Below are 25651 nucleotides of genomic sequence, written 5' to 3' on the forward strand. Positions count from 1 at the left end.
GCCTGCAACGGTAAACACTCATTGAGATGTACACCTGCCCCCACGCCCAACCCCTGGATGAAGTCAGTCTAATTTAACTGTGTTGTTTATATGCACTTCGTAAGCAATATAATTTAAAGGTTCCCTATTTTACCTAATGCAAAGTGAAAAAAAATACGCATTGAAGTTAGTAAGGCAGATGTATAATGTTCACGGGAAAAAGAATTCCGTTTGAGGAGCTCCCGCTGACGGCAGCCCTGCCTGGCAAGCATCTGCCTGGGAAGCGCAGCCTGTGTCTTTAAGGCCAGAGAAGGTTTCTGATTGGCGCGGCAGGATCACTAGGCGCCCTGACGTTCCAGAGCCCCAGGGAGTTGGCTGCAGACTGACTGGCTTTGATCAGGTCCTGGCAGCTGCGCAGCCGCCGCTATAGGCCCTCTTTGCGCCCGCGCCCCTTCCCGCTCCCCAGCCCAAGACACGGCGAGCAAAAATCCCAAATCATCGCTGATCGAAAGCAACCCTCTTATGACAAGAAATGAGCCCTTCTTCACCGAGAGTGTGCTAGAGGTTGTTTTTTCCTGGAAGGGTTCCTGCGACTCGCTCACTACACTCCTGCCAGGGCCTGCGCCTTTGATGTTTGCAGAGTTAAACCCTGAGCTCAGTGTGTGCTGGAAGAGCCTGGAGGACATTCGGGTGCATGGAATGAACTGCCTACTTCAGGACCTGCTCTGGCAGCAGGAAGGGGGCGAGCTGGGGGCTCTGAAGTCAGTGGGAGCCCGGCGCACCCCTTCCTACCCCGTGGATCATAGTCCGGGGTCCCCCCGCATCAGCCGAGAAGCCAACTCCTGCAGCCAGGGTACGTTGCATGCCTGGAAACCCTGCTGACGGGCCTCTCTCTGATCTGCCGCCTTTGAAGTTCGGAAGGAAAGCTGCGCCGAGTCCAAGTGCGGGAATAAATGGGGGCTTGTTAGCGCTGACTGCAACGGTTGTGTTTTTGTTAATCATATGATACAAGAGGCAAATATTTGTGTTCACATTGTATGGCTGGGAACATCTGTGTACGTATCGATGTTGTGTTGTTAGCGCGAACAGAGTCTTCTCGCCCCCAACACTGGGTTGTGGCCAGCTGACAGTTTACTTTGCAAAGCAGCTATGCGCGTTTGCTGGCAGTGCAGGGTGGTAAGAGGTGTGTTTTGAATGTCATTATCGGAAGTGTTTACTACGACTGCCTTCTCTTCGGGTTTCGAAAGGGGCTTCACTGCAACCCCAGGCTCTCCCTCCTCCTGCGCAGTGGAGGGCGCAGGAACACGCTTGTTGCCCAGTGGCTGTCACATTAAGAACGCCATATCAGTTTGATGTGTTAGTTTGTTTCCTTGTCAAAAGTGATTTTCAAGGGAAGCACATTATTTTAAGGAAAGTGAATCTGTGTTGTTACCAGTGGTTGATTTGTAGGCTTGTCTGCAAACAGATATAGGCTGTGTCTTGCAAGAGATGGACAAACTACTCAGCCCTTTGAAGTTTGCGGACAAACAGCTTTTTGGTTTTGCAGTTGTGGAGACAGTGCTTGCTTCCCCTCTGTGTGATAGTTGATTTAAGTCCTGCTGGTCAACGCTGTCCCTTTCCTTACAATTTTTTCAAAGGTGGGATGTGTAAGAGAGCCTTACACCCCCTCCCTCCTCCTCCCCTCCCGCCCCCCTTCCCTTTATCCCCACCTCCTGTGATCTGTAAGAGGCACTGCAGACTGGGAGAGGGGCCAGTTGTTGCACAGGACGTGGAGGGAGAGAACCCAGGCTGCCTGAGACGCTAGTTTTTTTTGGAAGGGGGCGTTCTGCAGACCCTGATATTGAAACGCAGATTTCTTTCCACACGCACTCACTCCGTATTTTTGTGCCGACTTTTCAAGGATGTTGACTTTGTTCCTGGCTCCCTGTGAATGGCTTTTTTGTACCTGAACACCGGGAGATGTGCTGGCTTCGTTTTATTTGATTTTGGGACCCTCTTTTGCGCTTTTGGTGGTGTCTGCAGAGGAGATGAAAAGGCGTGGACATTTTAAGGTAATTCTGACCCTGGGTTGCACACGGCAGGCCTGGGAACCGGGGGCGGCTGCAGAAGGTTGGGGGCGTTGGGGGGTGAGGGGGGTGGCAGATTGTGAGGTTTGCGACTCACTAGCAAGTATTGGCTGGTTTAGGCTGTGCGTGGGCGTCACGGTACTCCTAGGATGGAGACCACGCTCATGGCCTTGCACTGCTCGTTGGGGAGACTTTTCGAATAGGGACGGTTTCTGGTGCGAGCCCTAGGTGCTTGTGCGGAGACCCTTTAGAAGAGCCATGCGGGGCTTAAGAGTGAGACCGTATTCTGGACGGGTACCCCAGTGACGCCCCTTGGTTATGAGTGAGACCTTGCCGTGTGGTGAGGCTCCAACAAAGTTCTATAATTCGTCAGAGTGACCAAGGGCGAGAGTGTACCACCGGGAGTAGTTATGGGTGAGACTGCCCATGCCGCGAGCCTCAATTGAATTCCATTGAATTCTCCCTAGAGGCTAAAGGCGGGAGTGTACCATGGAGACTAGATAAGTGTGAAACGGTACCATAGAGCGAGTCCCAGGTGAACTTCTTTGGTTTCTTCCTAGTGGCTAAGGGTGGGTGTACATGGAGAGTAGTTAAGGGTGAGACTGTACTATCGAGCGAGACTCGCTTGGTTTCCTCCTAGTTTCTAGGGGCGAGAGTGTACCAGGGCGAGTAGTTAAGGGTGAGACTGTATTGTGGAGCGAGACTTCCTGGGTTCCCTCCTAGTTTCTAGGGGCGAGAGTGTACCAGGGCGAGAAGCTAGGGGTGAGACTGTACCATGGAGCGAGACTCGATTGAACCCCCTTGAATCGTTCAGGGTTACGTGTGAGACAGTGACATGCGAAGTGACGATGGGTGATACTGTAGTATGGAGTGAGCCTCCATTGCCGTCTCTTGCATGGTTCAGAGTGGTATAGTATGGAGTGAGCCTCCATTGCCGTCTCTTGCATGTTTCAGAATGGTATAGTATGGAGTGAGACTCCATTGCCGTCTCTTGCATGTCTCAGAGTGGTATAGTATGGAGTGAGACTCCATTGCCGTCTCTTGCATGTTTCAGAGTGGTATAGTATGGAGTGAGACTCCATTGCCGTCTCTTGCATGGTTCAGAGTGGTATAGTATGGAGTGAGACTCCATTGCCGTCTCTTGCATGGTTCAGAGTGGTATAGTATGGAGTGAGACTCCATTGCCGTCTCTTGCATGGTTCAGAGTGGTATAGTATGGAGTGAGCCTCCATTGCCGTCTCTTGCATGGTTCAGAGTGGTATAGTATGGGCGAGACTCCATTGAAGTTGCTCAGATGCGTCGGGGTGGTTAAGGGTGGAACTGTGCCTACGTTGAAGTGAGACTGAGTTGATTTCGGAATTCTTCCGTGATTTTGGGGGGGAGTGGGCGCGAGCACCCTTCCGGCGAGTCCTGATAGTTAACATGCAGCGGTGTTTGCAGCCTCCATGGAAGTCTTTGGGTTCACGTTGACCGTCCCTAGGTTTGGGACTCAGTGCGCCGCAGAGAGCCCCTGGTGTGGGCGATGCCTAGCATGCTTACGCAGAAGAGCTAGAATGATAGACTAGTGGGTCACGGCAGAGATCAGGGTAAGCCCCGTAGGCCGCACCTTCCTGCAGGGCCAACTCAGACTTTCATCTTCATGATTTTGGCACGAGTCTTCTATAGTAACAACATGTAGTAATCAGGTCGCACTGCAGTCTGTGACTTGCCGGTATAGTTGTTAGCAGGGGTTGACTGGGGCTGCACTCATTGCTGTGATGCGCCGCCGCCGCCGCTGGGTTTGGGGCAGAAGACGTGGCTCCCATAGCAGTGTGTGAGCTGCGGCGGGTCAGCCTCTGGCTCACCAGCCCCTGCACTCAGTGGTCCCCCGTTGACCTGGAGGGGCACAGCGCGTGAGCAAGGATGTGCATTGGGGCTCAGAGTGTGCACAGGGTCTCCAAAGAGTGACAACAGAGAAGACGGCTCAGATGGTTAAGGCGCCTGTTGGAAGAATAGTGTAACTTCAGGGTAGCAGGTTTGACGCCCAGCAAACCGGCCCAGGCCTTCATAAAAGTATATCACTTGTGAGATGTTTTTGCAATAAGAAGCATGTGTGTTCCTGGTCATATCCATCTATCGGGTTTTAGAGTTCCCCTTGGATCACTGCACGCTGCCAGGACCCCCTAATAGCATGTGATTGCAGGCCCAGCCTCAAGAAGGGCGCCTCCCTACTGTGCTTACACGCCGTCTGCCTGCCTGCCCGATCACCGCATCTCGTGTGCCATAGCGCCCTGAAGCAGCAGAGTGGCTTGCAATACGCTTTATCTCGACAGCTACCGTGTCACCCCCTAAAAATAACGACTGGCTCTTCGTGCGCACCCTGTACGAATGCAGTCTGTACCTATGAATGTCGAGCAAAACAAACTAGTGAGGTGTCTATGTCTCCGGGTGTCTGGCGAAACTTTAAAACGGGGACGCTGTGAAGTGACTTGTTGCAATCCTGATTTCTCGTCGAGTGAGCCCGTGCATAGCACCTCATTCCTCTCAGGTTTCACCGCCTTTTTAGTAAAGTTAGGAGCGCTCGGGAAGCAGCCGAGACCCGGCTTCATGCGCTGTGTATAAAAACGGACTAAGTTCGAAAGTGCCTAAAGACAGCTCTTCATGTGTATGAATGAAGAAATGCAGGGTCCGCAAGGGTTTCGTGAAGCCCCCGCCGGCTGTCCCCAATGCTGGCGTTGCCGAGCAACAGGCCGCTGCCTTTTGTTGATTCCACCTTGCACGACCTCACACTATGCCTTCATATTTCACTATTGTGGGTTCTTTTTCACCCCTTCTATCTTCTCGTGTCACTGCTTCCCCGTCTTTCCCTTTTCTGCCTCTCTCTCTCTTGCCATGGGTCTAAGTGGGGTGATGAACATGTCACAGGCTCCACAGTGAGTGCGGACGCCCACCATCTGCAAACAAGACCCGCAAGTTTCCTAGATCGCGTGCTCTCGTTCACGTACCTCAACATTTGTTTGGTTCCCCCTTCGAGCGGCGCTAACAGGGAACTCGTGTGTATGTGGTTTAGATGTGTTAGGAGTATCCCTTCGGCTTCTACTACGACACGCGCTCCGCTGCCACCTAAGGGTTCATCCTGGTACTCAGGCGGTGGGGTGCCTGGACCAGTTAGGAGTGGCTTTGCCTCCGAGTTGCAGATACCGACTTGCAGGCCTCCGACGCCGCTTTATCCGTGGAGCTGCGCGTGTGATAGATGTGTTGGGATGTAGTATGTACGTTTGTCCAGCACTGCCTCCCACCAGAGTCTCTGTGCGTGTTATGTGTGTGGCCAGCACAGTGCCCCGACCGTCCATCTGGCTGTGCATCTGATGTCTCTACCTGTCAAGTCTCTGGCCATCCAGTATGTATGTGTGCCAGTGCCGCACTGAGGCACTGCCCTCTTCTGTACAGCTCCCTGCACTGTGCATGTCACGCGTCCGTGTACATTCTCCCCACGCGCTGCATCTGCCCGTGTCTGGATCCGCGCTGCTGGTTCCCGGGTCTCTGCGCCCATTCTGCTCGGTGTGCCCGTGCTCGTCTATCTCGCTCCCGTTGTCTGGCTGTGAGATGTGTCTGTGTACGGTGCGTCGGGCTCCCTCTACCTGTCCGCGTGCGAGGTGCACCTATCTGAGGGCATCCGGGGCTTCCGTTCCCTTCCAGATCTCTGGCACCCATCTAAGCGTGTGGGATAGGGGTGTGCACCGCATGTATAACTATGCACTGTACAGCCGTCATGCCAGCCTCTAGTACACATCACTGCCTCGCCCCCTTTACCATCAGTGATTGCCTCTATGGCTGCCCGTGTACCGCCTATAGATGCCTGTAGACCTTCACACGTGTGTATGAAACACGCCCGATCTCCCCCTAGCGGTGTGCGTGTAGGGCGCGCGCAGGACATTCTGTGGCGTTGCCTATCCGAGATTCGTGCGTCTCGAGATGTGTAATGTGTGTACTGTACACCTGCTTGTTTGGGAGATTGCGCGCAGGATGCTCTTGCACCTGTTTGTGTCACCCCCCCCCCCCCCCCGTGGTTCACTCCTGGCGCCGCCCATCTCCTGGGTCACCCCGTCACCCTTCCCTGTCTGCTGCAGTTAGACCCGGGTAGCCCCAGGTGGGCGATGGCCGTACACGGCTGGCTCTCCTGACAGGGCTATGCCTGAATTGTGCATATCTGGGAGCCTCCCAAGCAATATCTCTCACTTCCCATCTTTAAATAACTCTTGGACTAGAGTAAAGCACTCCCTGGGAAGATGGGTACTCTGCCTCTAAATGTGGTTTTATCTCCCCCTTATTTACTTGTCTTTTTCAATGCACAGTATGCACAGCTTGCTTTCCCCATTCAGCTGCGTTGTCCCTCTCTTGTGCGATCGCAATCGCCCCCCCCCCTCCCCATACTGAAGTAATAAACGGAGTGAAGTGTGTTTGGGAGGGAGGGGGAATGGGAAACAGATGCCCCGGGAGGCACTTTTTTTTGTACTTTGCCTTGAGATAATCTGCAGAGAAGAAATGCAGGGGCGGGGGAAGCAGAGGGAATGCTCCCAAATTGGTTTCACCTGTAAAACACACGGCTGATCCAAGTTATAGCTGGGATTGTGGATGTGGTAACGCGAAGAGGTGGGGCAGCGTGGGCTTGGGATGTAATTGCATTTTCCCTCATGAAACCCCAGTTCCTCACTCTCCCTCTGTAGAAAGTGGCCCTCTGCCTTCACCTCGCCGTGGAGAGCCTCACCTGCGCGTAGCCTCATCAGATAACCGCTGATTTGCATTGTAGATGGCTTGGCTTGCTTTTATTTGACTTGTGAAGACTTGAAAAGCCTGTTTACGTTGTGCCTTTGATGTTGGGGCGGATCTGGTTTGGATTAGATCAATACTTTCTTTTTTCTTCTTCTTCTTTCAGAGAGGAGAAGGCTCCGAAGGATCCCTGCTGACTTGAGGAAGGGAGGGAGAGGCGGGGGCCAGATCACTGTGGAACTTGAAAAAAAGAGCGCACAATAAAGGACTCGCGAGAGCCATGATCAGTGCTGTGCTGGGCACGCACCTCTCAGATCCCAGCAGCAGCTTCCGCGAGGACGCCCCGCGCCCCCCTGTGCCAGGGGGCGAGGAGACGCCATGCCCGCCACCAGCCAGCAGAAGCCAAGGCGGCGTCGCCAAGGCCATGCCGCTCTCCTCCACGCCCCGCAGGAATGAGGACGGCCTGGGGGAGCCCGAGGGCAGCGCCTGCCCGGATTCGCCCCTCTCCAGGTGGACCAAGTCCCTGCACTCGTTGCTTAGCGACCAGGATGGCGCCCAGCTCTACCGGACCTTCTTGGAGCGGGAGAAGTGCGTGGACAGCTTAGACTTCTGGTTCGCCTGCAATGGTTTCCGGCAGATGGACATCAAGGATGCGAAGACGTGGCGGGTGGCCAAGGCCATCTACAAGCGGTACGTGGAGAACAACAGCGTGGTCTCCAAGCAGCTGAAGCCCGCCACCAAGACCTTCATCAAGGACAGCGTGAAGAGGGCCGCCATCGACTCTACGACCTTCGACCAGGCGCAGACCGAGGTCCAGACCGCCATGGAGGACAATGCCTACCAGATGTTCCTAACCTCCGACATCTACCTCGAGTACGTGCGCAGTGGCGGCGAGAACCCCGCCTACGCGCACAGCGCCGAGCTGGGCCGCCTCAAGGTGGTCTGCGGCTACCTGCCCACCTTGAACGAGGAGGAAGAGTGGAGCTGCGTGGAGCTGAGGAACAGGAGCCTGCCCTCGGCACTGGGCCTGTCCAGCAAGGCGCTGAGGGCTACCGCGGACCTGAGGGCAGCAGAGGCGCTCGAGAACGGCTACAGGTGAGCTTGACTGACATGCTTTCTTTGCAGTTGTCCATCTGCCGTTTATGGGTGTACTGTAACCTGTTATGAGGTGTCTCGTCTCTGCGCAGCTCACCCGTGTGGGTAGCAGTAATGTGTCTGGTGTGAGTGTGGAGCACACACCTCCACAGGGGTGAAGAGACAGTGAAGACAGTCTGGGAGGCTGTGACCAGCGCAGTGCATGGGTCCATTACAGTTCAGAGTGTGCGGAAGGAAGGGGCGACGGAGGGGGGACATGATAGCAAATCCACGTCCCGAAGAAAATAGACGTACGCAGGAGTCTAGCAGGAGAGTGCTTCTGGCACCAGAGTGGCCGCATATGGCGATATTAGAGTACAGGTGTGAAGAGAACCATTTTTGTTTGTTTTGACATTAGGAGCAGAGAACGGGGAGAGAGTGGCGTCGCTGCACACACTTCAAATATTCAGAATTGGTGTAATGGAGACACGCAGCACTCCAATTCTCCACCCCTGGCAAAAAGAAACATCTGCTGTAGCCCATTGTCAATTGCATGGCCATAGATTCAACTGATTATCAAAATGTGTCCCTTTGTCGACCAGTGAAACCGGTGAAACTTTAAAAAAATGTTTTAACTGTGACAGTAGTTCAGAGCTCTGTTTTAAAGTTTTTGAGCTGGTTTTCTGAAGTTTTTTTTCTCTTTTAGACAACCGTGACCAAAAAGTCCTGCTCGCTTTCATGTCGCCAGCTTGGGAGGGAGGGGGAAGGGGGTTCAAGTGGATTCATTTGTAATGTTAGACAATCCTGTTTGCTTGCAGTGCTGCCTGTGATCTCGGGGTGCAGCTGGGCAGCGCTGGTTTCCTGCTGGCTTTGATTTGATACAGTCAGAGGTGGGGCTCATCTGCGTCCCATTACTCCCTCCTCATCCACCCCCTCCCGGACAGCATCACATTATTGAGCACGCGGCCTCCTGCTCGCGCTGCTGGCCCCGAGCGCTTCCTGTCCCTTCAGAGGTTCTACGGAGCGCATCCGAGATGCAGCGCCCCCTACCCTCCACCGGTGCGCAGTGCCCGCGGAGCCTATTTGCAAGGCACAATTAGCACTAGTTTGTGGGCGCAAATCCACATGTTTGCATCTTTCGACCCGTGTTAGAAAAAGAGTTAGGTGCCACCTGGGTAGTAGCTTTTAAGATTCATTGATGCAATTTGCAAACTTTTGACGCTTTGAATCCCCACCTGCCGCCGCCCCCGGCTGAATTAATTTTCTGCCGTCAGCTTCCAGGATGTAAGGCTGTATAAGCGAGTCACAGCTTTGATACATAATGCAGCGAAATGTTTGGGTTCAAACTACAAATAAAGCGTGGAGAGAGAGAGTTGTCCAGGATCACATAGGCGAGGAAGCCGGGATTGGAGCTTTCCAGTCCAATCGCTCTCTTCTGAAGATAACTTAGAAATCAGAATCTTCTAGGAAGCTGGGACCCTGGCAGAGTGCGGTGGATGTGAGCATAGCTGCGCGGATTGCTTAGAATCCGTGAGAGTGGAGATGGGTGTCTGCTCGTTGGAGAAGTTACCGTAGTGTGCACCCCGCTCAGCTGGGAATTTTCTATTAGGTGCCTAGCCATTCCAGCCTGCTAACTTCTTTGATTTTAATGGCATGTGGTTGGTCTCCAGCTCCGCCCTTGCTCTCTCTGCATCCCTTCTCTGCTCTGTCTGCATCAGGCGTTATCACTTCGATGAACTGTATTTTTTCAGCACCCCTGCTATGTATTCTGTTGCATATTGTTCTTGCACTTTCTGTAAAAAAAAATACAATACTGGCTGGTGCGGTTTATGGCCACTGATATTAAATTGCATGGGTCGTCTTGGATCAGCTACAAGGATCGAGAAACTATTCATGGCACATGGAAATTGGAGTTGCATTCCGATGTTTATTTGCACCTGTCGTCTTGCAGTAGCGTCTTTCCGCCTGATTCACGCAGAGGGCGCTATCACACCGAAGGAGCCTTTTTGTGCGAGTTTACTTGTACTTTGCTTATTTTATTTAATCACATATTTGTTTATTACAGCTGATTTTTTTAAATGCGGTGATTATGATGTTAATAATGAGCGCGATAATTAATTGAGATACTGTAAATATATCGGCTAACTGAATGTCATTGGTTCGGCTGACTTAGCTTTTCATCCTTTTTGGGCCGATCACTAGTACTGTTTGCTGTTGTTGGGTAAAATGGCGGGGCACATAAAAGCATTGTTTACGTTTTGAGGTTGACTCTGCCCTGTAAAGGTGGAAATGCTTATGACCCCACACGTGCTCCTACTTAATGTGGGAGCAGTATCATTTCTGGGACCTGTTCTTGTTTTATTCATGTATCAAGTCCACTTTGAAAGGATGCATTTTGCTCTGCTGGGGGTTCATGCCTTGTCTGTTTGTGGTTAGGTTTTCATCTTGTCCGGGTTCGCCCAACTTTCTGGGAAGAGTTGGACGGTCCAGACCCCTCCCAGCAAGGCCTCGGCTAGAAGCTTTAGTCCTCCTTCGGGACCTGCGTGTTCGGCCACGCTTCTTTTCTTTTTAAAGTCTAGAGGACTGTCATTGAAAAGGACTCTTCCCCTGCCACGCATAGGCGCGTGACTGACCCAGCCCTTCAGGCCTTTCAGAAGTACCATTGCCGCATCAGCAGGGCGCATTGCTTTGAGGCCCATGCTTGCCTTCCAGGCGTGTGGCTCCTGGGGAGGCGCCAAGACTATAAACTTTCTGGGCTTGGATAGACGGTGTCCTCTGGCATTTTGGGAGCATCACACTTGATGCTTTGAAATCTCAGGATTTCAGAGCAGGCCCGGGGGACCCACGCGTGCTACCCCGTCTCATGCCTCCCACGCACACCTCGGACGAGGCCTGCGCACTCGGTCATGCTGTAGTAGCAGAGCCACCGGGACTGATCACACCGAGAGCCCATTCCCAGCCGCCCCCGCGCCATACATTTCTCTGCTGAAGCCCCCTTTGCAAAAGCCTTCTGTTTTTACTGGCTGAGGGACGTAGCGGCTGTACTCGAAGGGACCCAGCGCCCGCCCACAGAGGCCGAAAGCGGGCAAACCAGAGGCAAGGGGTACACACGACAACACGTAGCGGGACGAGGAGCAGTGCGCCACGTCGAGGCAGCTGCCCTGTTCTGTAAATCGACACCTGTCGGCGACCAGGGTCCTGAGACTTCCATACACGTCATAGGACCGGACAGCACTTTAAATGCCGGGATTTCTGAGTCCGTGCGCACGACGTGAAGTTACAAAACCCCGGACGTAACTAGTTTCTGGCGAATAACTTCACTTTAATAGCACGGGGACACTTGGCAGGTGTGACATACTGCAAATGGTTGTGCTAACGAATGGCTTTATGCCCCAAATAATAGGTTCCACCTTTTCATCCAACAACACTTAACTTCTTGGCACTTGCAGTCAGTTCTCTGTTATAAATATAGTCCCAACTAGCTGCTAATAACCGGTCAGTAGTGTGCGGTCAGTAGTGTGCACAGCACTTCTACGAACCCAGCTTCACACAGATTGCCACATATCTATCGGCGCTTTGCATGCTGGGCCTTCTTCACAGCTTTACACCGGCCATGTGGCCGCCGGGCAGCTGCGAGGATGGGGAGGGGCTCGTGATGAAAGGGGGGTGCCCCGTGCACACTGGTCATATATTATGGATGTGTTATGTGTAATTTGCCTGCCCCCAACGAACCTTCCTGGGCAAAGTATGCACATAAATAGGAGTGGACAAGCAGGGCGTGGTGCTGCGCACATTTTATGAAGCTAGGCACTGCTGCTTTCTCCCAATAAATTAAGTGTTCGCTTAAAAAAATGTAGGTACTGCCTTGATACTGAGAAATTCACAGCCCCTCAGATCCCTAAGGAAACCAGTGTTAGGTGTTTGTGTTTCACAACCCACAACCACACTCAATTCCACAAAATAGTTGGTATCCACTTACAAAGGACTGGGCACATCTTGTGCCTTCCTCACTGACCCTATTAGGGTCCCCAGCTTTCCATTGCCACGCCCTGATACATCTTCTCTCCCTCATATTTGACGCTGTCCTTGTTTTTGTTTTCTTTTTTGCTTGGAGATGAATCAGGACGGCACATGGTGATAATCTGTCTTTATGGAGTCAATGAGGTATCATGATCGCAGCCTTAGTGGGTGCTTGTCAGAGTTACAAGAGACGCAGACCAGTCATTGGGACATTAGCTGCTAGTAAGACAATCCAGTTACTTTAGGATTCTTATGTCAAAATATAAATTACCACTGTAGATTTTCGGGGGAAGGCGTTTAGCCTGCTCCTCACTGATATACTATCCTTTCTCTCCTGGCCAAGGAACAGGAAAGCAGTGAAACCAATCACAGTGCTTTAATCTTTACAGCTTGATTAGATTTGGACAGTTTGAGGGCTGTTTAAAATTCCACAAACAAGCCTAGCATCTGCCATTGCACCAGGGGGATTGTGGCCCCACCCTGGGACACCACATTCAGAAACCCTGTTGTGGTATAGTCTGCAAAGTTGATGAAATGTAACCTGCGATAGTACGTCATGGCCTCAGCCACCCTACAGTAGCTGACCGCCTCATTGACATGACCGCCCCATCGACTATGACTTGACTTCCAATGGACAGATTTGCTGTTGTGATGTCAGTTCCTGCCACTTTGGGTGTTCAAGGAGGCACATCGAGGTAATGGCTGGGTTTGATGTGACATTGAGGTAAGGGGTTTGAGGTCATGAGAGTGCACAGCAAAAGACATCAAGCAAGAGGCGGCCATTTTGTGATTCCCTAGCTATTGAGAGGTTTGGCTAGAGACGTTGGGGGATGCGAGGGCTGCAGGAAGGCCACCAGAATGGGGACCATTGAGCGGCCTCTCTCTTATTTAACTTTATGGAGTTGTGTTTTGCCTCCCAGGGAAGCTTCTGTGGCATGTGGATTTCTGATGTGTTCTTCTCCTTCCTTCAAGGTCCTTTAAAAGAAATGACCCAGTGAATCCATACCATGTGAACTCTGGCCATGTCTTTGCACCAGCCACAAGCGCGAACGACAGCGAGATCTCCAGTGATGCCATGACGGATGACTCCATGTCCATGACGGACAGCAGTGTGTAAGTATTGACACCTCATTGGCTGCTAAGTGCCGCATCCTCCAGTGATGGTGGCCCACACCCAGGCCTCACATGCCAATATGTGGCTTTTTTACACCTTTCTCAGCCACATACCTTTCTCAAGTTAGTCTTTTAGTTTGGAAAGGGACTGGCTCATCAGGAAATGGGAAGACTGTTTATTGGGCTCATGGCTGTGAAAACCCAAAGGGTTGGTCATAGATCAGCAGCACTGCCCAACATGCTATTTATCTTCCACGCAGTCCTATCCACCTTCGTCAGCTCTGGGCTTTTAAGAACCCCAGCCTTCTCAAACCTACGTAAAAAAAAAGACAAGTCTTCAATGGGTGCACCAGTCATTTGATCTCCCTTTGATGGGCACAAATATAAATCTGATCCCTTCTGCTGGCTCTAACGTATTGACACTGAGACACGATTCTGAAGACCTACTGAGCTGGGTCCTGGTGGGCAGGAATATAATGATGTTTATGTAGCACTTGGAATGTTGGCGGCGAGGCGAGTGGGGGAAAACAGTAAAGTAACGGGCATGGCACTGAGCCGTAGTCTTTTATCAAAGAATGTGGCCCTAAACAGAAAGCACAAGATCTATGTATTCAATATTTTATTAAAGAAAAACAGTTTTAGGTTCTGAGAGTCCAAGTAAAAGCACACAACAAGCCTTGTAAAAGATTACCCATCTATATCACGCAGCTAGACATTTTCTTTAAACGCCGATGGGCGAGGTGTTCGGTGCCAGGGGATATACAGGAAGTATTGATGAACAGCCATGTTGCCACATCTGGTTTAATTAAGGTGCTTCAGGCGTTTTCACTTCTCTGCTCTTTCTGCTGGTAGCCTGCTTTGGAACCCGGCAGACTCTGCATGCACCCTATGGAAGGCGGCCTCTGGTGGCGGCCGCCATCTTGTATCATGTGTTGGTTTGTGTCTGGATGTCTGCCCGCTGGCAACGAAACTGAGACCAGATGACGGATATTGCAAAATGTAGGAATGCCAGAAATTCATACTTCCAAACCCAAAAACGTGTCCATTAACTTGGCCTTGCAGGGGATGGGCCAATTCTTTTCAGTGTTCTTTTTCATGGAGTTGCATAACGCGGGGGTTCAAACGATTTCCCTCCTCTCTTGAGGCAACCGAAGTTGTTGCACGATGTTCAGATCCTAATTCAGATCAAAGGCACGGCTTTTCATTCCAGCGAACCCACAGACTCTAGCAGAAGAATAAATAGAGAATGCAGATGTTTGGCCGGCACATGTGCGTTTTTTCGAACTGATACCGTGGCGGAAGAAAGTGTTCTGCCTGTCCCAAGCGCACACAGTTTATTGGACAGTATTGGCCCTGCTTGAAAGCCAGCTGACTCATACTGGGGCCCGGGCTGGCCCGACTCCCTTGTGATCATGTGTCAACAGCACATTTGCGGGGGTTAGTCATTTCTGGGCCACTTTGGGGTCACTTCGGATTCGCAGGCCCGGCATTAGGAGCCCTCTTTGCAGCCTGACCAATGGCGGCCTGTGGCGGTGGAGTGCAGCCTTCGAACACTTGAAGTGCAGTGCATGGGAGGCTTAACCGAATCATGTTCATGCTATTGTTAGTTCGGGGGGAGCTTACACCAGACAAGGGAGTAGCAGACTGCCTTGAAAGTCCCAATAACCAGCTAGTGGTAGTTCTCTCAAAGCAGAGAAAGAAAGGGGCCTAGTGGTTTCTGTGTGCGTGCTCACAAAAGGCTACCCCAGCGGTGGGAAGCTTGTGGACGCCTGGCCGATTAGCTGAGAGATGTGTTTTGAGCGGAAAGCTGTTTGCAGTTTTTGGTTTTCTCCTTATTGAATTGCTCCTGGATAGGGTAGCTAACTACTTCAACATTTTATTTAGTCCGAAACAAAATGTATAGAGTCGTGCACAAAATCCCAAAATTTTAATCTACAAAAATGTGTGGCTGCTTTAACCCTCTTAGTGCTTGTTGCCAGCGGTACTTCCATGGTAGCGATGACTGCACCTCGCCGTCGATGCTATGATAGGGATGAAGGTTCCTCCCCTTTAACCCCTTCGGTGCTCATGACGGAACGGTTCCGTCATGAGCCACGGTTGAGCTGTGCTCATGACGGAACCGTTCCGTCATGACCACGCCCGCGCAAGATTCCGTCAGCACAGCGGCGGAATCTGCGCAGCATGGAAGGGGTTAAGAGGACTGTAGGGTCCTGCCAACGTTTTCAGCACAAGCCCTTATGAATGAACGTGAAGATAAGCCACCAGGACTACAGACTTGTATTTTGTTTTAGCTCAAACCAAGATCCCGGGGTAGTAGTGCACGCCTACCTGCATTTCTTAAAGGTAGACTTCCAGGGGAATCCACGGTGGGTTACTTGTGTTGATCACCCAAAGGTTCTCCACAACAATAGTAGATCTGCTAATCATGGGGACTGATTTGTGAAATCCCCCCCCCCCCCCCCCCCCCCCCCCAGGGTGTAGATTTCACATATGTACATCAGTCCAGGTCACGCCCATGCTGCACAATCTGCACGGTAGAGTCTTTTCTGAAATAACAGTGGGCCTTACTGCCGGGTTCACATGTATCCCGATGTCTACGAGTTGAAACCCCAACCGTGGCTTCATATCCTTTGTCCAGTAGACATCAGACAGCCCCCCATTCTTTGGGGTCGGTTTGAACAGCCTGTAGGAGTGTAATCAAGTTACACTGTGTTTTGATTATCACTCCTTGGTTAAACAGAGTCCATTAGGTCAAGAAAACTTTCAGAGACAACAGGACTAACCTCCAGACATCATAGATGCCTACTGTTTATACGTGGTTGAGAGTTGGAAGGCTTTAAGGGCACTAGGCTCCCTCGCATGAGAAACCAAGAGCAGACCCATCTGTAGCAAAAGGGGTCTGCTCCCTCTACGCCTGGTGAGATTCCGCGTCGCGCTCCCCCTACCCCATGAAACAGGTGAACCCATAGTTTAAGCAGCTTGTCTAAAGGGACTAGTTAGGAGGTGTAGGGTATGGCATTGGCTATTAGTTGAAGATTGACTTTTCTGTTGATTATCCTAGGCGAACTCTTTAAAAGTACACACATTAAATTCGCTGCAATTTTGGAATACATTGCTAAGGGACTGTTGTGTAGGCAAGGCCAGTAGCACCCTCTGCATTGTCCTAGATGCTTGTTTTAAAGATGCAAGGGTTACCTGTCTCTAGGTACACACATCTATCTCCCAGAGATGTGGAACCGCAAAGATGTGGTGTGCTGTTCTCCAGGATAGTTTTAAACCCTTTGCTCTTATGAGACGCTAACTGCAACTGCATAAAGTAGGAAAACTGCAGGGCCCTTCGCCGTGGCCACAGCACTGCAGTTGCCAAAAAACATAAAAGACCTTCAGCCCCCCTCTAGAGATCAATTTGATTTTTGGATCTTTCTAATGTCCATAAAACTGCGTGCAAGCTGCATCCCCGTTTCTTGATAAAGGCGGGATTGAGGGAGGGTTGATTTTAACTCGGGCCCCCTCTTGTGCGTCTTATTTATGGATTTAGCTGGGGCCCAGGGGACCGCGCTGAGTGAACTTCAAACATTACCTTATCTCACAAACCACGCTTTTGATGTTGGCGAGATCAGAGCGAGCGGCGCGCGCTTATAGACCCGCTGCCAAATTAGGCCGGGAGTGGCAGCGTGCGCGCGGGCGTCTGATGTTTCAAAGCCGCCGTGCAACTTCACGCAGGTAGGGCCAGGCCCTGCCTGAGTCAAAAGGCCGAGGTAATTGGCTCGGCCGCAGTGGCAGCTGAGTTCACACCAGTGCGCCCAGTAACGTGTGGGCAGCGCGCCAGACGGCTCTCATCTGATGAAGCGCGTCATCTGTGGGCGCCTCATTGCTGCAGCAGCTCCTCGGCTCGTGTGTTTTTTTTTCCGCCTAGCTTCACAGACGTACACTACAGAAAGAAATCGAGAGAGGATGCTGGGAAGTTGCGGGCTGACCGCCGTCGCAATGTGTTGTAATTGGAATAACTTATGTTTGATGTGTGGGGTGTACTTTCCGCGCAGGCAAGCTTGTTTGACAAGCTATTTAATGTTCTGCCTGATATTTTCGTTTGTTTGTTGAATACAATCGACGATTTGCCTGCGCAGGACCTTGGATGTTTTAAAGCTATTTTCTGCAAATGGTGTAGGCTATGGATTTCTAACGTTGGTCCCGGGGGCTGGGCCCTGGTCAGGTCCTCCATGACTGTGTAAATGAGGTATTCTTTTGAGTAACGATATGTGCGTTTCTCATGGGTAACCTAACAAAAATGGTGTGGAGGTGACTCTACAGGAACTGAATTGGTCACCCATCAGTAGGGTTTATTATAGGGCTTTTAAATGAGCCTTGTCCCATATGGTGGGTGAAGTGTGGCCCTCTTCTACCATTCAGTGTAACATTTCACCTAGTCACGTTAGTCGAGTTGATTGTTAGAAACCAAGTCTGCGGATCCCAGAATGCATCACATCGTTTATGGAAAGCCCATGTTCAGTGTCCCAGTGAGGTGGACTTATAGGTTTCATCCTTCTTCTCTTGGCACAGGAGCTGTGCTCTACAAACCTCCTTTTCTCGTGCAGCCAGAAACCTTGCACCCCTCAAAGGGGATGCAAATGTCGGCATCGACGTCTCTACTACTGCATAGTATGATGTCATAGCCTTGCAGTAGCTGATACTTGTACTTTTTGGACTGTGTCAAGTTAGTATTTGCAAAAATGTTTAGGGTACTGAACTTTCCTTGCAGAAGGTGAGGAATCTAGCATTTAGATCGCTAGTTCTGAGTTTGTCAGCTGGCCCCACATCAACTTTCCATAAAATTGGTACACTCTTGTGTTCCTGTTTGGTAAACTGAAGATCAAGCCAATTCCTCTGTAGGCCAGCGAGGGTTCATATTCAGCTCTTAGTTTGATCCAAATAGGTTTGTCAGAAAATAAACGAAAATCCATTAGGTCTCAATGCTAAAGATCGACTCGACCTAAAGAATGTGGTTCAGTGCCAGGGGGTATTACTCTGTGTAAGGCTTATTGGACCAGTAGTTCCAAACCAAGGACAGCTTTGCATGTTGTCTCGCCCACCCATCTGATTTTTACACTTACATAAGCATCATCTGCAGCCTTTTCTTGCTCGTCAACCCCAAAGGGATTGTGAAGGCTTATGGAAGACTTTGTTGTCATAAATCTACATCTTTCTAACACTATATTACTTGATATGATCGTAGTGTCGAGGGCTGTTGTCACCCATTTTGAGGAGGTTGGACTTGATTTTTGCAGAACTATCCATCTTTTGTGTAGGTTTACCTGGCCATTGGGTGGCAGTCATGCCAATGAACCACTTAGTGGCCAGTGAGCGAGATATCCAAGGATGGAGACGTGGTCTATTGTCTAGGGAGTGGTATTTGAGCGAGATATCCAAGTATGGAGACGTGGTCTATTGTCTAGGGAGCGGTATTTAACCCTAGTCATGAGTTAATTCCCAAGCCATCTCCTGTTTCTCCAAAGCAGCACTTTCACACTCTAAAATCCAAAGCACCAGGTTTTAGCACACAATACTTAGGATGATTCAGGAACTGTGTAGAGTAGCTGGTTGGACAGCCACTAATATAAGTATAACTGTGAGGTGGAGCCACTTATTGAATGGAAATTGGTAACGTTTGGTCTGACCTACTGTTTCTTTTAATGTTTCAGAGATGAAATGCCACCTCATCGACTCGGCAGCCGGAAACACATCCAACGAGCAATGCAGCGCAGTGTGAAGGCCAACGGCCAAGTGTCTCTACCTCATTTTCCAGTAAGTCGAAAACTCGTGGTTGGGGATTGCTAAATCTAAAAGTCATATCTGTCTGGTTGCAACTGTAATGGTTTATGTTTTAAGTCAAATATGCTGATGCAGAGTCTACTCAAGATCTGTAAAGTGTTCCTTAGATTTCTATGTCCATATCTGCCCTTACCATTATCATGTAACAATTAAAATGGGTGCAAAATGTTGATACTGGTGTGGCAATGCCTTTCGCTGGACTTCAGGAGGACGGGTTTCCCCCATTTTTACAAACACTTATGTTTACCTTTTCAGGGGCAAAGCAATGAATTTTCAGGCAAAACAGCGTAGTAGATCGAAGTAAACCAGTATTTAGATCCCGCATTCACAGCGGTTTCTTTGCTTTCTTCCATTACTGCCTTAGAAATTATCTGTTGTGTTTTATTGTTTTTAAAAGTAGCCTCGGGTTACTGTGGGGTTTAAAAAGGTAATTCACAAGTTCCCATTTTGAGGCAGTATTTGTTTATCAGTAACAACTGATTAGAGAATGGTCGCTGTTTGGCAATTAATGCCCTGATCTGGGAGATGGGGTTGTCATTACTCCAGTTCTTCTCCAATTCCTTTCCCCACTGGGAATACTGATTCACAACAAAATTCCAAAAGTTTGTAAACTGTTGTGAAGACAGCTCTGGAATATTTCAGCTATCCAGTAGCCGAGACAATTAATGTCTCTCAAAAAGACCTAGAAATCAAGGGGAGATATTCCAAGAAAAGGCAAATTCACCTAGTCTGTAGCTGCCTTCATTTTGTGTTAAAAGATGCTCTCTGACATTACTGGAATAGAGGCAGAACAAGACAGTGAAAGGACACCTCTAAAGCGTGCATTTTATGCATGCAGCGAACTGTTGTATCTTACCCACCGCCCCCAATCAGGTTACTTCATTTTGTAATCAACATAGGTGATTTATTTAACTTTGAGATGTAATTGGCAGCAGTAGCCTAGCACCTGACAACCGTTATTCTGCTGGAAGCGAACCCCTGGCTCCAAGCATGTTGCTGTTCAATTGGTGAATGAGGGTGGCCAGGCGCATCTACTAAACCTTGTTGCATACGATATTTGTGAATGCTTTAGTATAAAAAAAAATCACTTTCATTTTCTGGATGCTGCCTGGGAAGGTAGGTCCCTTGATTTTTGTGGGTTTTTTTCCCCTTAAAGGCGGCACTTGCCCCACCCCCTGAGATACTTGGACGTAGACACTACGTAGATACAAGGCACGGCCCGTAGGGAAAGTGGGTGCAGGCCTGCTGGTCACCAAGTAAAATGATACCGGAAATGTGCAGAGGCCACGAAATTCCACGGGATCCCGACTCCCGGGGCTACGTCTTGGGGAACGCAATCTAAATAATGTCTCTCCTTCACGCGACCATCCCGTTTTTAGATTAAAATAACTCTTGTTTTGAAAGCATGTCATTTTAGTTTGGGAAATCATTGAGACCTTTAAAGCGCACAGCTACTCAAGAGTGTCCCGGCGTTGAGAACCAAACACACAGTTCTCACGCACACAGCATGTAACCACTGAAAAGCTGCTGTAAAAGCCAGTTGACACACTAATGGGGTGGCGTGTGGTTCCCACAAACCACAAGACGGCAGTATTACGTTCTATTGTAAAAGTGTCCCGCCAACCCACTGGCCACAGTGACTCGTGATGTCTTAGGCAGTGTTCAGTGCGGCTCTTTAATCTGAATGAGTGGAAGGGGTGAAACTGTGGCCCTTTGCCATCTTGGCTGTGTGGGGAAGTGGTGTTTTCGTGTGACCCTAAAATGTGCGTACTTGAGTTCCTAATTAATGACTGTAACGAGGCCCCGACTCCACGCAGTCCCTTGTCCAGCGCGGCCCACCCTGGCCACAGTTGTCCTGAGCAACCAGGAGTGTTGGATAACATTTCCCGCCTGCTCGTCCCCCCTTTCTTGTTCTCATCCCCCTCCTTCTTTTAATGAATGTTCTATAGACCCGGCTTGTAAATTACATTATTTTGTCCCGGGGCGTGGAAATCGACTTTCTCCCTCGGCTGGTGCTTTGATCATTCTCTGAATAGAGCCGGCCTGTGTTCGGCTGACGGCTTCCTGCCGGGCGCCCGTCCACGCTGTTTTCTTCCCTCCGCATCAGTTCTGGAGCCAAGCGGTTGCCAGAGAGCGGAAAGCAGGCCCTGCCTCGCCTGTCCGCCGGGCTGATGTGCCATGGCTAACCATTGGCAGCTTGTGCTTTTCACTCTCGTGGAAGTTGTGGTGTGCGGTGTGTGGCTGGAGGGGGCAGGCACCTACGTGGTGGGCAATTCCGTCTTTTCTGCCACCTCATACCAAGATGTTTCGCTGCCCCCCTTTCATATTCCATTCTCGATTTGGAAATGCTCCCTTTTTCCCTTGATAGCTCTGCTGCAGGCAGCCTGGCTCAGCAGTGTATCACTACAGCCCGCAGCAGCTTTTTTCATTTTTTTTCTTGGTACAAAGAGATAGCGCAGAAGGGTAGGAGGAAGATCTAGGACAAAGAGACAACACTACCTCAAAGGTGCCCTGTGTGTAGCCAGAAAATAAATTACCACTTCTTCTCTGATCTAGAGCTGTTTGACTTCTTTTTCTTTCCCCAGTCTTATTTTTTTTTTAATTTTCAAGCTCCTTACTGTTTATAGGCGCCTTTTTTATTCCTTGAGTTAGTCACCCTCCCTCCCCACCTCTGGAGTTTTTTTTTGATGTCTGACAACAGTCTTTGAAGATGCTCGACTTCAGAGTAAGCTACTGATGGGCTGGTTGTACTACAGAGGGAACAAGTGGCGCTGCACGGAGTGCGACCAACTGCTCCCGCCGAAGGCGAGTGCCGGCAGGGAGGATGTCGCTCCATGAGGCCACAGGACGTGGAGGATAAAAACCTGGTGCTGGCCATGCCCGGCTGTGCTCTCTCTCCGCTTCATCTGTTACGCGTGGGCTTGGCTCGCTTAGCCGCTGAGACTCCGACTCATGTGTTTGCTTATTCCTCTGCTCTCTCGGTTGTACCGTTAATGCATGGCCCCTCTCTTGTGTCTCCCTTCCGCGTAGAGGACCAGTCGCCTGCCCAAGGAGATGACCCCTGTGGAACCTGCCGCCTTTGCTGCAGAGCTCATCTCCCGCCTTGAGCAGCTAAAGCAGGAGAAGGAGACGATGGACTGCCTTGAGGAGCGCTTGCAGCAGATCAAAGAGGTAGGATGGTTAACTCAATATGGCTATGTTCAGTCTAGAGCATTGTCAGGTGTTAATTGAGTTTTGAACATGCGCTGCAGTTTCCCTCGCCCCCAATTTTCCGGTCATCAGTGAACGGTTGACATCATATTCCTGCTAGTGGATTGGATGTAGCCCTCTGGTTCTAAGTTGTTGGTGGCCCGCTGCCTTTGCTTGTGTACCTGGATTCACTTTGATGGCATGCTGCAGTTTTCTTTCCCTGTACCTGTTGGTATTGATGGCGGGCCAGACATCAATCTCCCTGTTCCCAAGTTGTGCATGCATCAGAAGTAGACCAGTCCTTTGAGTTGATGGTAAATGAGGAGTAATGCATGCATCTCTGTCCATTGCTTTGATGTGTTTCCTGCTGATTCGGTTTCACATGAGCCAATATGTATGTTTTCTGTATTTAACCTGGGTTTAATGATTCTTAGAAGCCTTAGATGCTTTAAGGTGCTCCTGATGTTCCTGTTACTCAGTTTTTCACTTGAAAGGTGGATCCTAGTATTCTGTTTCCCACCTTTATTTCCACCCCTTTGTGTCTATGGACATCTCTTGGTGATAACCAGAGTTAGTAGTTGGTATTGGTCGCATGCCCTTTAGAACCCATGGCACTGCTTTTCACTACGCCTGCTCTCCTAGGATTATTAAGGCAGCAGCAGGAACAGAAAGTTAATGTCCGTAGGATCTCACTTTAGTTTCTGTAGTTTACACTCCTTTCCCACCCTCTGCAGTTGGCTGTTTATGGGCTGAGGTGTGGTGTGGAGAATGGGTCAACCCTCTGGTGTCATCAGAGATGCATAATCTCAACTTGTGCTTCCCATTTTACTTTGTTGCACTGAGAGCCATGATAGGCTCCAGTCTGTCATTTTCCGATCCAGCTCCACAAGATTGATGATGATTGAAATGTCCTTGTAAAGGAATTTTAGTTCTCTCTGGCTGTTCTGATAGCCTTGTCTATGAATTCATAGAGATGTCGAGGTAAATGCTGATTGTTATTTCAATGAGCTTCTTCACTGAATACAAAGAGGGTACTGATGTAATTCCTAATCTCTGAATTTGCGGTCATACAGTGTTGCCCAGTAATTTTCCTCTTCGAGTGTGTTTCAGCGGTTACTTCATAGCATGACTTTCCAGTCATCTATAGATTATACCTGTGTTTGGGAGTTTACAGTTTGATAGCAGTGTGGAGGTTGTTATTAATACCCTTGTTCCTAAAGATGGATTCTTTGTGACTTACGCTTCATGTGGTTGTCCTTGTGTCTCAGTTGGCCCATGTTTGGATACATGAGCACAATGTGTTCATTTTATTTTAACATGTCCATTTATATATGTTAAGACTATTTTCCTAGCATTCCACATCCATAACAATGTCCTTCTCCTCTAGGAAGAAGAGAAGGAAGATTCTGACTTACCTCTCATCACCCTGGACAGTCGGGAAACTTTGCCAGTGCAGCATCCTCTTGCACTCATCCCCTCCGGCAGCTATGAAGAAGACCCACAAGCTATCTTGGACGACCACTTGTCTCGTGTGTTAAAGACTCCAGGCTGTCAGTCACCAGGGGTGGCTCGACACAGCCCTCGTTCTCGGTCTCCTGAATTCCTCCGAGGGGTGAAGCCACTGCCTGTGTTTGCCCCATGCCCAGTGCTGACCAAGGGATTTATCACCAAGCAGACTACCAAGCACGTGCACCATCACTACATCCACCATCATAATAGCCCCAAAACGAAGGAACAGCTGGAGGCAGATGCTGCTCGGCGTGCCCAATGCTTCTGCACCAGCAGCACAGACTATTGCTGCTACTTAAAAAGCAAAGGCCACCCCAAAGGCATGGAAGTAGCCCCAGGACCTACAGAACTCTTTGGGTAAGAAGAACCTCTCTTACCTATTCCATGCACACGTGTAGGGGCAACCTCATAAATGTAGTCATCGTCATATGATGAGGGAGGGGGAAAGAGACGCATGCTCCCCAGTTTTCATTGGTTCCATATGTTGGGGATCAAGTTTGCTGTGCTAAGGGGTGGGTACTAGGCTTTTTCTCATGCTGTGTGCCTTCAAAATCTCCTCATGCAGGTAATTTTACGCTGTGGTTTAAGTTGCTATCTTCATTGGTGTATGGCTACTCTGTATGAAAGGTACGGCTGCCCCCCTTCTTGGGTGCATCTTCTGATGAATAGGCCTCGTTACATCGCATGCGTTAACAATGCATGCCATTTCAACGCGTTCATCACACCGACCGCATTGTTGCATCACATACCATTACAACGCAAGTCATGACAACGACTTGCTGGAGGGGGGGTGCTGGATTTTGTAACAGTATAATTTACTATTCCAACCCCAGTCTGTGCAACAGTAGGGAAGGTGTTCGAATTTAAATCCATCAGCTTCTGCCTCCTACAGCAAGTGGTTGTAACGACTTGCTTTCAAATGGTATGCGATGTAACAACGCAGTTGTTGTAATGACATGCGTTGTATCGCATGCATGGTAAACTATGTGTACCCCTTCTGATGAACCATCAGCAGTGTGACTGGTGCTGTACCAATGGATGAGTCCCTTATTAACACATTACTTGGTTGTGTAGTATAATAGAGATGCATATCTTGTGCTTACTTCTGTACTGTATTCACCATTCTAGTCAGCATACTCGGTGATGTAATGCAATTGTGCACCCTTCTCATGAAGGTGGTATCCTGATCCATTCCATAGCTGAATAAAGCATTGCAAGGACACAGGGCAGTGTAGGATAAAAACAATGGTCGTAGAGTCTGGAAAATTGGCCTGGCCACTTTAACGCAGTGTGTACCAGCACAAATAGCTTAATAACTGGTCCCTTAGTTGCACAGGTAAAGAGGGTATTTTGCTCAGCACTAATAATCTATTTAACACCTACTATGCGTTTACTACAGTAATGCATAGGACCATGCTGTGATCATCTGGCTCGTCTTCCCTTGAGTGTAGACGTTCTGTGTTTCAGGCGCTGCTTTCTCTGATCTGGTGCTGTACTTTATAAGCTCTGTGCACATATTTTATAGCGGATTATTTTTTTGTTCATAGACCTTCCTTGTTTACGCAATATATGGGCAGGGTGGAAGAGTCCCTAGGATCAGGCGCAGTCATTGACAAAACATTCAGATCACAGACACTGAATTTATTTCACTTGTGTTCACCTGATGAAATACTCCTGTCCTTTCCCCTCTGCTGCTCTGTGGCATCACATCAATGCACACCTTGAGCCACCAAGCTAACTCTGAGCGTGGTGAAAACATTTACAATCTTTGGTAGACCTCAGACAGTAAGCCAATGAAGTTGAGACAATACATCAACAAACCATTTGCATGAATTATCAATCGCCTGCTAGCTTGAAATGTTTTGGAAATGTACTAATTCTGCACCCAGAACATCAAGTAGCTACTTTTAGCTTTCTTATTCAACACATGGGCAGATACAGCCTCATATACATGTCTACCAGAATCATGTCAGGCACCGCTTCATCTGCCCAGGTTCACATTCAAGTACCCAGAGAGGCAGCCATGCTCAGGCACTACCTTCATTACTCATCACAGAGTGGGATGACGGTCAATGAGACTGCTGACCCCACCCTGTCACGAGTGTTACGGTTGGACACTCGGT

At 49.7% G+C, this 25651-nt stretch overlaps 1 protein-coding gene across 3 annotated transcripts in view; it reads left to right on the forward strand.

Moving 5' to 3' along the window:
• Positions 1–656: 656 nt before the first annotated feature.
• The window catches only part of AXIN2 (axin 2), a 33802-nt gene continuing 8807 nt past the window's right edge, over positions 657–25651 (forward strand). For 2 of the 3 annotated variants that reach the window (XR_014966572.1, XM_085617279.1), the window contains exons 1-6: positions 1895–2030; positions 6961–7889; positions 12861–13001; positions 18701–18803; positions 21861–22001; positions 23407–23885. Coding sequence is in view for 2 of the 3 variants with exons in the window: in XM_085617279.1 (XP_085473405.1) it covers positions 7075–7889; positions 12861–13001; positions 18701–18803; positions 21861–22001; positions 23407–23885 (1679 nt within the window). In the remaining variant the exon portion in view is untranslated. Of the gene's footprint in view, positions 833–1894; positions 2031–6960; positions 7890–12860; positions 13002–18700; positions 18804–21860; positions 22002–23406; positions 23886–25651 lie in introns of those variants that run through there. The other variant, XM_085617280.1, reaches the window with a different exon arrangement.

Source organism: Triturus cristatus, chromosome 7, assembly GCF_964204655.1.
Source record: "Triturus cristatus chromosome 7, aTriCri1.1, whole genome shotgun sequence".
NCBI classification, from domain to species: domain Eukaryota; kingdom Metazoa; phylum Chordata; class Amphibia; order Caudata; family Salamandridae; genus Triturus; species Triturus cristatus.